General features: G+C 53.1%; 1 protein-coding gene across 1 annotated transcript; it reads left to right on the plus strand.

Annotated features, from left to right (window-relative positions):
- The first annotated feature begins 4,307 nt into the window (after window positions 1-4,307).
- Window positions 4,308-9,101, plus strand: LOC102851317 (RIMS-binding protein 3A-like). Its single transcript, XM_006894609.1, has one exon. The coding sequence runs from the start codon at window positions 4,308-4,310 to the stop codon at window positions 9,099-9,101; it is 4,794 nt and encodes a 1,597-aa protein (XP_006894671.1).
- The last annotated feature ends 2,125 nt before the right edge of the window (window positions 9,102-11,226 follow it).

The following is an 11,226-nucleotide window of genomic DNA, read 5'->3' on the forward strand; positions in this document are numbered from 1 at the left end:
TTAGGGCTGTTGTGTATAGGGTCGCTATGAGTCGAAAACGACTCGATGGCACATAACAACAACAACATACTGGTTTACTTACAAAGTTTGTGTACATTGTTTTTAATACTGGACCAAGTTTGTCTCTATCCCTTCCCAGGTCAGGAGCATCTCTCAGCCAGCTGCTGATGGTCTATTGTCTGCAGTGGTACTGATACAATCAGAGACACTGACAGATAAGAACTTCAGCTGCTTGACAGCCCCACATTCCTTGATTTCATTTCTCCCTAGTTGTAGCTTCCAAAACAGCAAAATCTCAAGGGATAGTGACACAGCAACCAAGTTTATTGGGCCTTAGGCTGTCACAATTGGAGCAGCTGGCTCTGGAGCTGGGTCTGGGAATGTGCTTGGGAGCCTCATCATTGATTATGCCAGGAATCCTTCTCTGAAGCAGCAGCTCTTCTCCTACACCATCTGGGCTTTGCCCCTCTCAGAGGCCAGGGGACTCTTTTGCCTGATGGTGGCTTTTCTGATCCTCTTCACCATGGAAGGAGCCGTCTCCACCTCCAATAGTTTGTTGGTTTTCTCCCCCTGTGTCTCATCTACCCTCTGTGTTCCTTTCCCTGTATCTCCCCAGGAAGCCTGGGGAAAGTGATTGGCTCAGGGTTTGACGAGGGAAAATAATAATACATTAAGTAGGGGAGAGGAGGGAGGCAATTGTGCAAAAATGAATTTTTTTAAAAAAGAAGAAAGTGAACTGAGGGAGGTGGAAGGGAAGAGGAGGAAGAAAAATTTGCAACAATGAATGAATGAAAATTTTTTATATTTTTTTTCTTTATTTTATTGTATTATTTTTTACGTGTACCGTCAAATCAGATCTGACTGGTACAGGAGGAGATTGCCCCCTCCTTCTCCAGCAGGGCCTCTGGTGGATTTGAACCGCATACCTCTGGGATTGCAGTGCAGCATCTTGCCACTAGGCCACCAGAGCTCCCTGAAAATTTTTAAAAATACTATATTAAGAAGATAAAATAAAGGGGAGCTCTGGTGGCCTAGTGGCAAGGAGCTGCAACTACAATCCCAGATGCGCACAGTTCGAATCCACCAGATGCTCTGCCGGGGAAGGAGGGACAATCTCCTCTTGGACCAGTCACATCTGATTTGACGATACACTCACACAAAATTTAAAAAAAATTAAAAAAATTTTAAAAAGACAATAAAATAAAAATTGAAGAAATGCATTGCATTACAGTGGACAAATCTGCTATAAAAGATCCCTGTAAAGTGTTAAAAAGTAAAGATGGGGTTTGGAAGACTAACCAACATATACCTGAGTTAAGCTCTGGTAGCCTAGTGGTAAGAAACTGTACTGCAATCCCAAAGGCACCTTGTTTGAACCCACCAGCTACTCCTTGGGAGAAGGAGGATGGGCAATCTCCTCCTGGAGGGTCACCTATGGCCAGCTGTGGGACTGAGGGTCAGCTGTGGGGCTGAGGGGTCAGTTGTAGTGCTGGGGGAGTCAGCCATGGGTCAGTTCCAACTTGATGGTACTCTACAACAACATTTATATGTGAAAGCTGAACAATGACTAGGAAAGACCAACAAAGAATTGATACACTTGAACTATGGTATTGGTAAAGAATACTGAATATACATGGACTTCCAGAAGAACAACCTGTCCTAGAATAAGTATAGCCAAATGCTTCTTGAAAGAAAACCTGGGGAGACTTCTTCTCATATACTTTATACATGTTATCATGAAGGACCAGTCCCTTGAGAGAGATGTCTGGCTTGGTAGTTGGTGTTAGGTGCCTTCAAGTCAAATATGACTCATAGAAATTCTTTGAACAACAGACCTGGATCCTGCCCTATCCTGTGCCAGTCTCATCATCCCTGCTACACTATAATTCAGTGTTACAATCCCTCTGTCAATCCATCTCTTCCTCTATTTTGCTGACCCTTCACCTTTCTAGGTATGATGTTCTTTCCCAAGCAACATGTACAAAGTATGTGAGACAAAGCTTCATCATTCTTGTTCCTAAGCCCTGGCTGCACTTTCTCCAAGACACATATTTGTTCTTTTGGTAATCCGTGGACATTCAGTACTCTTCTCTAATACCACAGTTCAAAGGCATCAATTCTTCTTCTTAGTAGTTGTTGTTGTTATGTGCAATCAAGTTACCTGCAACTCATAGTGACTCTGTACAGCAGCTCTGAAGCTTACCCTGTCCTGAGCCAGTCTCACTGACTCTGACACACCTGCCCCTATTACCTCAGTTACTGTATCAATCCACCTCATCCAGGGTCTTCCTCTCCTGTGCTGTCCCCCCACTCTTCCGGGCAGGATGTTCTTCTCTAAGGATTAGTCCCTCCTGGCCACATGCCCAAAGTATGTGAGATGGAGTTTCAAAACCTAGCCTCCAACATCTGTGGAAGGAATCACTGTAGAAGTTCAATATCAGCCGTGAAAAGTAAGCCAGGTGCTATTTGCAGAATATACCATCAACTACTCATATGTAAGTTTAAACTAATGCTAAAGAAGATCAAATCAAATCCATGGGAATCAAAATTTGACTTTGAGTCTCTCCCACCTGAATTTAAAAACCAACTCAGGAACATGTTTGAGGCCTTGAATACTAATGAATATTTAGTAGAGGGTCATCAAAAAAGAAGACCTTCAATAAGACATGGACACAGTGACCACAAGTGGCTCAAACACAGCAGTGGTAGTGAAGCTGGCACAGGCCTGGGGAGTGTTTTATTTTGTTACACACAGTCCCTGAGTTGGAATGAATGGTACCTAACAACAAACTGTTGTTGCTTCTCAAAGCCATCCACTTGTGCTATTTTCGTTACAGCAGCACCAGGTAAGGCAAAGGTTTAAATTAAGGATGTAGGGCATGCACTTGGCACTGAGCAAAGCAAACAGTTGGTACTTGGTCCGCTTTGGGCTCAGCTGTTTTAGTGTCAAGAGAAGTGATGCCTGGGGAAGGGGCACATACAGAGGCCCAGAAATCAGCAAGAGCCAAGGCATTCATTGGCACGTGTAAGAAGTTCGCAATGGCCCAGGCAAAGGCTTGATGTAAGTGTGGAATTTACACATAGTTCCATTCTGCTCTTACTACCCTTCATGTTCTCCAACTGAGACGCAATGTTATTCTGCAGTTGTCACCTCCCACTTGCCATATGGTACCCAGCTCACTCAATCCTCACACATCACAACAGACTCATCTTTAGTGGGACCAGCACTGTCCCTATCTACACAGCCCAAAACCTGCTGTACTGTCAGCAGTTTACAGGTGTGTGGAGGTGACCCAGGAAGCTGGAGGCTCACAGATTCACCATCAGCCCACACTGCTCTTTGGGGGAGTGGGAGAACTGGGCTGAGCATACAGGGGCCTGGGCTTTACCTTGCTGGAAAACAGGTACCACTCAGTCTGAAGAACCCTCAGGGAGGAACTGAAGACGACAGTGGTCTCCTCACCTCCTTCACTCTTCTGCCACCAAAGCCCCACAAAGGGTCCCATTTGCCTCCTCCAATGAGACGGGTTAATAGCATGACTGTAGCAATGGGTACAAGTGTGTTAGAGATGAGGAGAATGGCACAGGTAGGACAGGGTTCAGGTCTGTTGTTCAAAGGTCGCTATGTGCTATGACACTGAACAATAACAATAATAACAGCTCTCTGGTAAGAAGCTGCACTGCAATCCCAAAGGCATCAGTTGCTCCACCGGGAGAAGCAATCTCCTTCTAGTGCCATTTACAGCCTCTGAAAACCCTCTGAAGGGTCAGCTATTTCCGACTCAACGGCATACAACAATTCCTTCTGCACCTCCAAACAGTGAAGCTCCCCTTGCAAGAAGGTCTCTTCCCTTGACGATAGACACTGGGAACAAGAATGTGCAGGTTTAAACCTCTGCTCTGCTCTGAGCTTCCTCAGCCCTGGCCTTCACCCTCTCAGGACCACTCCAGGACCCAGAGCATGGATCTGGGCTTCCACTGAGCGCGTTAGCCCAGAAAGGCATGCGCAGTGCCTAGCAAAGTGCAGGGGTCAACTTTGAGGGATGTAGTGCCAGAGCAGAAGGGACCCGAGGTGGGCAACTGGCTGAGTTGAGCGCGGAAGCAGAGAATCCAACTCAGGCTAGGCAGCTGGTCAAGTGGAGTGCACGTTGAGCTGCCCGAGGAGGCAACATGCACAAGGACAGAAGGGGCGCGTGGAGACCCCAGCGGGCACCGGTAGGGGCGCGCGAGGCAGTTGGCTGCGGCGGTTGGTGAGCGGCGGCCTGGGTCCAGGTGAGTGAGCACAGGCATCTGGCCAGGCCGCCATCATGACCAAGGACAATCCTAGCCCCTCGGGGGGCAGCCGCGCCTCGCCTAAGAAACCAAGGAGCCCGTGCCCTGCAGAGGCGGTGCTGGAAGATCAGAAACGGGAGCTGGAGAAAGTGCGGGCCGAGTTGGAGGCGGAGCGAGAGCGAGGGCGGGCAGACCGGAGGCGCTTCGCCGCCCAGGCGCGCCAGCTGAGAGAGGCAGGCGAGCGGAAGCGGCAGCAGCTGGCGGATCACCTGCGCTCAAAGTGGGAGGCGCAGCGCAACCGGGAGCTGCGGCAGCTGCAAGAGGCGGTGCTGCGAGAGCGCGAGGCCGAGATCCGGCAGCTGCTGCGTTGGAAGGAGGCCGAGCTGCGGCAGCAGTGGCAGCTGTTGGATCGCGAGCGCGACGACGTCGTGCGCCAGGCCCGGGCGCTGCAGCGCCAGCTGGCCGAAGAGCTGCTGAGCCGTGGCCACTGCGGTCGCCGTGGGGGGCCGAGGGCGGCAGCCACGCGGCGCCGCTGTCGCCTGCCGGACGATCTGGTACAGCTGCGCTGGGAGATCGACGGCAGGCAGGCAGCGCACATCCGCCACCTACAGGCGGCACTCGATGCGGAGCGACAACTCTTCCTCAAGTACATTCTGGAGCACTTCCGCTGGCGCCCTGCTGCATCCGCGCCCCTGGACCCCCAAACTCTGCAAATCTCGGAAGAGCTGCCACCGCCAGAGACCACCAGCTGCCCCTCACAGCCGACCTGTCGACGCCAAAGGCTGCGCATCGCCACCTATCCGCGATCCCAGTCCCTTGACTCTGCAGGCACGTCGCGCTCCAGCTCACGCGATGGCCAGCTCCCCTCGCGTGCCTGTTCCCTCGAATCCTTGGGCCACGCGCGGAATCGCGCGCTCGGCGCCACTCGGAGTCACCGTAAGACTCCCAAATCCGAAGAGCTGGCCTCTTCCTCGCCAGACCAAGGGGCCCAGGGCTCCCCGAGCCCTTCGCACCCGCCACCATCACCACAGCCCCCATGCGCGTCCCTGTCCGAACACAGAAAATCTAGCGACCCCCAGGACCCAGAAGGTTCAGGGAGCGCCCCTTGTGAGGCCCTGACATCCTCGCCATCGGACGCAAACGACATCGCCCTGGTGAAGCGGAACTTGGAGCTGGCCGAGGCGCTGCGGGTAGTGGTTCGCCGCTGCTCGGCTCTAAGCAAGGAGAACAGCCGGCTGCGGCGCGCTGGCTTCCCCGACGAGGCCAAGGAGAAGGTTAAGCGGCTCAAGGTGAAGAATATGGAACTGACGGACCTGGCGCGACGCCTGGAAGACCGCGCCCGCCAGCTGCGGGAGACAAACCTACAGGCCATGAGCGCTCTGGGGCCTGCCGAGAGCGCAGCCGAACTGCGTCAGGACTTCATGCGCCTGCGCTCCCAGGACTTGACAGATCAGGCCCGCGCGCTCCTGACCAAAGACAAACAGATCGAGGAGCTGCAGCGGGAGTGCCGCCTGTTGCAGGTGCGTTTTGCCTCGGGTCTTGCCAGCCCCCCGCTCCCGGAAAGGGGCGCCTGCAGCGCGCAGTGGCTCGGTATCAGCGACTTGGATCGGCTGCTGCGCGAATCCCAGTGGGAAGTCATGCGCTTACAGAGGCAGCTGATGATGCAGCGGGACCGGAACAGCACTCAGGCCCGGTCGGGAGTGCACAGCGAGCCCTGCGAGGAGGCCCAGGGCCAAGTGCAGGAGTTGGAATGCGAGCTGGGCTCACGGAGCCGCGCGTGTGAAGAGGTGGGCGCGTGGACAGTGGCAGCACGCCAATGGAGTGAGGAGGTGCAGCTGCAGGCTGTGCTGTGCGAAGGCACGTGGCTTGTGGAGGAGAATGTGCAGCTGCAGGCCCAGTCCAGCCGGTTGAGGAAGGTGGAGGCCGAGAGGAGTGACTGCACGCTCAGGCAGCTGGGGCGAGTGTGCCAGGAAAACAATGCCACGGGCCTCCTGGCAGAGCAGCTATTTCAGCAGGTGATGCGTGGGCAGGACAAGCAGCAGCAGATGCAACCTGAACTGGAGAATGCATTTGAGGAGCTTCAGACTGACCAGGAGGAGACGCCACAGGAAGCCACCCAAGTTCCCAAAGCCAAAGCTGAGGACAGCACAAGGCCAGCCTTCCAGCCAGAACATGAAGACCAAACGCTGGTCCAGAGTAGTGGGAATAAGCAGAAAGAAGCTTTGCTTCTGGAAAGCCCAGCCACCCTTGAGGAGTTCCCCAGTGCCCCGCAAGCAGTGGCCAGTGCCCCTACTGACTCTAAGCCCCAGGCCACAAAAGACCGGTCTAATTCCTCCTCAGAGGTGGAGTCTGTATGGGCCACCGTGCTCTCCTGCGCTAACGTGGACTTGGACACCACAAGTGAAGTGGATGACTTGGAGCTGGACGGTGTGTCCCCAGCGCTGGATGTGGGTGGCTTAGAGATTCCTGCCAGTACCAAGCCGAAGATTTTCCTGGCTCAGTATAGCTACAACCCATTCGAGGGGCCCAATGAGCACCCGGAGGGGGAGTTGCCCCTTACAGCAGGGGACTATGTGTTCATCTTTGGAGACATGGATGAGGATGGCTTCTATGAGGGGGAGCTTAAGGATGGCCGGCAAGGCCTAGTGCCCTCCAACCTGCTGGAACAAGTCCTGGACAGCAACATTCTGGACTGCCTCACTGCCACATCCCCCAACAGGGACCTCAACCCATTCCTGGCTGGGCAGGAAGCCTTGATGTCCGAAGACCAGGAAGTGGTGGACAGGGAATCACACACAGTGGCTTTATCAGTGTCCCCAACAGACATGACACTGGAAATCTTGGATGCTGAGAGGGAAGCCCACTGGTCAAGCTGGCTGCAGAGTCTAGAGGAGCAGCGCCTCCCCAAGGCCCTTCTAGGGGTTAAGGGGGCCCTCCATGCAGCCCCCATGCAACTAGGGCTACAACGGGTCACTGCAACCTCTGTAGACATCACCTGGGTCTGCAGCAGCCCCTGTCACCCCCATGTGGTGTACCTTGATGGCCAGGAGCATGCACAGACCCCAGCAGGAGTGAACTCCTACACCTTCCACAGCCTTCTCCCTGCCACCCAGTACAAGGCCCAGGTGGCAGTACAGCTGCCACAGGCCTTGACACAAGGGCCCTGGGAAAGGATGTCTTCCACCCTCACATTTGCCACCCCCTTGGCTGGGCCGCCGGATCCTCCACTGGATGTGTTGGTGGAGTGTCACTCCTCAGCAGGCTTCCTGGTGGTCAGCTGGCTGCCCGTGACTATTGATTCCGCAGGGTCCTCCAATGGTGTCCAGGTCACAGGTTATGCTGTGTACGTTGATGGTATCAAGGTGGCTGAAGTGGCCAGTGCCACTGCTGGGACCACCTCACTGAACTGTTCCCAGCTGCAGGCACATGGGATCTGCCAGAGAGTGTCAGTGAGAACCATGTCCCTCTGTGGTGAGTCCCCGGATTCAGTGCCAGCCCAGATTCCCGAGGACCTGCTCACCTATCACCAGCTGCCCTCTCCTACTGAGGGTATACACAGTCACTTCTCTGTCAGTCGAACCTCCAACCCTGTCTTTGCTCAGGAGCCTGTGAGCACCCATGTTTGTGGAACCTGCCAGGAGTCCCAGGCAGAATTTCTAGAAACATTGCCTAAAGAACCTCAAAGGAGGCAGTCCCAAGTGCCCAGCCCAATTTCAGAAGAAAAATGCCTAAGTTCAAGGGCTCTGAGCCTTTGGAAGGTACAAGAGGAGGTCGAAAAGAACCTACTCACCCAGGAAGGTCTCCAGTACCCCAGGACCCCACTGTCTCATGACCTACCCACAGGGGAGGAAAACCACTCTCAGGACGTGGACCTCACCCAGAGCCCCACTTTGGGACTCAACCATGTCTCTCCCAAGCCTGGATCTAGGAGGGTACCATGTCGGCACAAGCCATCACTGAAGAAAGTCATTTATGAACAGCAGGATGTCGAAGGATCTGATACTACCCCATGGAGCCCAAGCCAGCAGTGTGAGTCCAGCGGAAACAAGTGGCCAACAATGAAAGGAGATTCATGGGTCCACGTGCACACTGATGAATGGCAAGAACAGAAAGAGGATCTGTGCATCCAAGCACACACCAAGAAATGGCAGGAACAGAAAAAGGCCCTGGTGGCCCAGAATGACTGCGGCCTAGCCTGTGAGCCAAACCCAGTGCTGTGTCCAGCTCTGCCCAACCAGGTTGACCCCACATCAATAGAGCAGAGGGCAAATTCTGAGACCAGGGTCTTCCTGGCCCTCTTTGATTACGAGCCCCAAGTGACATCTGCCAACCCCCAGGCTGCTGAGGAAGAGCTGGCCTTCCAGAAAGGGCAACTGGTGAGAGTGTGGGGACCCCAGGATGCCAACGGCTTCTACCGTGGTGAGCACAGTGGGCAGGTGGGCATCATCCCTGGGCACCTGGTGGCCCAACTGAAGTCTGGTGTGGAATGGGCAGACGAGAGATGGCAACTGCCTACTCAAGTTCAGCTGTGCTCTGTAGCCTGCCTCAAGGATTTTGAAGAAGTCACTGGCTGCTTCCCCACATCCCAGGGGAGCCCTGGGGGCCCCCAACTCTGGACTCCCAAAATCATGATGGCTGCTCTTGACTATAATGCTAGAGACAGGCAGGCAGGGGGCTGGGCAAAGGACAAGCTGGTGCAGAAGGCAGGAGACCAGGTCACAGTCTGCAAGCCTCTGGATGACAACAGCTTCTACTATGTCGAGTCAGGAGGCCACCAGGGCCTGATTCCAGCCCACCTCCTGGATCACATGTCCTTCCACACTGAGTGAGGGCCTCTGGCCCCCCCAGCCCTAGCCTAGGGAGGTGACACAATGACCAGCCACACAAGTCTCCTTCCACAAGTCTCCCTCCAGTCCCCATCCAGGAACTATAGTGTACCAACAGCACCACCCCACATCCCTTCCCAGGCCCTAGGCTTGAGCCAGAAGTTTCCCCAAAGAAACAAGATGCAAAGCCTAGAACCTGCGGCCTGTTTCAGCAGGTAGATGGCAGGTATTTTGATAAGTGCCTTTTTCTGCGGCCAGAATACACTCTTGTGTTTAATAGCATCCATTCAGCTTCATATATGAAAATCTCACCAGAAAAATCTACAAGCAGTCTTCTTTCCATCGCATGTTTGGCCCCTTGTTAAAATGTTCCTGTGAAAACAATGTTTTAGATGTCAAAACATAAAATGAAGAACATTGAAGCCTGCCTTTCCTCACCTGTCTTTTCTGTCCGGGAGCCAGGGTGGGGAGTACAGGGAACCCCTGGATTCTCACAGGGTGGGCTTAAGTTGGGACTTGCTGGCTGGTGGAGCTGTGGAGACCATGACCACTACTAGACAGGCTAAGAGCAAGGCTTGGAGGAACCAGGCTCACCAAGAGCATCACACGATGCTGAACCACGATGGTGGAAGGAGCTGGTACCTCTGGCTGGTGTGGCACTTGGCATGGCTTTATGCTCTTTACCCCAGCAGTGCCCCACACCCAGGATAAGCAGCCCCTTGCTGAAAGCCACAGAATTGAGGGCTGCTTCCTGTCATGGTCTTCCCAAGAGGGGGATGGTGAGGGGTGATTCTCTTAGCCCCAAGTGGTTCAACTCTCTGAAGCCCCACAACAATGTGAGAAAGGATGATTGTGAACAACAGGGACTTGTGGGATGAGTAATGAAGGCGCAGCAGGTTTCTGTATGCCCATTGTCTCCAGTTTCATCAAGGAGGCTTGCCAGATTTGCCTTGTCCTGGGTCCCCTGGAGTCACCAATTGGTCTTCAAGGGGGCCAAGAAGGGATGAGGCTCAGAACCCTGGGATCTTTGGGAAGCACATGAGCACTTCCACTCAGGAGTCCTGCCTTTGAGGGAAGGGCATTTGTATTTCATAAAGCCAGTCCTCATCCCTGTGCCCCCCCAAAGGAAAGAACAGAAAGGATCAGAGGATGTGACCTGTGTCCAGGTCCCCAGGGTGCCCTGACACCATCCCAGGAGCTAAAGATGAAATGAGGAAAGAGAACAGACCCAGAGATGGATTACCCAGTAAGCATAGTGACCACATGCTTAGGACAACATAGCAGATGTTCAAAACAAAGACCATAGTTGGTAAGCAGACAAGGAATAAAAGCAAGCACCACATGACAAGGGAGTTGGCAGGACACAAAATGGAACAGCTCCAACATGTGAAAGTTCACACAGCGTCCTGTGGGGGCCCCACATAGGTGATTTAAGCTATGAGGCCTTTTCCACCTCAACACCTTGTTGACCTCTGTCTTATATGGTCCCATTGTATGTCTCAGCAGGTCTCTTGCAAGTTACATATACAATTGCTTTCTAACAAGAAGAGTTCAACAAGGGAGCTCTGGTGGCCTTGAGAGTAAGGAGCTGTGCTGACAGTCCAAAATCAGACAGTTTGAGTCTCCTTCAGATTGATTTACTGCCTCTGAAAACCTGCCAGAGCATCAGCTATGGGTCAGTTCTAACTTGGCAGCAATGTGTTCTATTTGAATTTTGAACCAGCAAGAGGTGTGGGGTGGTCTGTCAATTTCTCAGTCTTGCTGCATAGCAAAAGTGCAACTTGATCAGACATAAGCACGTGCTGGGCCAGGGCTTGTTTCTGGCAAGAACCTCCAGCTCATTGCAGTCCTGCGATCAGCAGATTGCAGCCCTGCCTGTTCCTGCACCTCCTCATGGTAGCCATCATTCTCACTGTAGCAGCACTGTGTCACTCCTGATGATATCAGCGATCCGTTATGAGAACAGAAACATTTCCCTTGATTGTTGACTTCGTTGTGGGTTTTGTAGAAAGTGTAGTATAGCATAAAAATCTTAGTACCGTACAAAGGACCTTTTCCAAGAAAATTACAAAACATTACTACAAGAAACAAAAAGAGATCTTGAAAAGTGGAAGAATATCCCTTGCTC

The sequence above is a fragment of the Elephantulus edwardii genome, unplaced genomic scaffold (assembly GCF_000299155.1).
Source record: "Elephantulus edwardii isolate Elephantulus edwardi_28Jun2011 unplaced genomic scaffold, EleEdw1.0 scaffold00146, whole genome shotgun sequence".
NCBI classification, from domain to species: domain Eukaryota; kingdom Metazoa; phylum Chordata; class Mammalia; order Macroscelidea; family Macroscelididae; genus Elephantulus; species Elephantulus edwardii.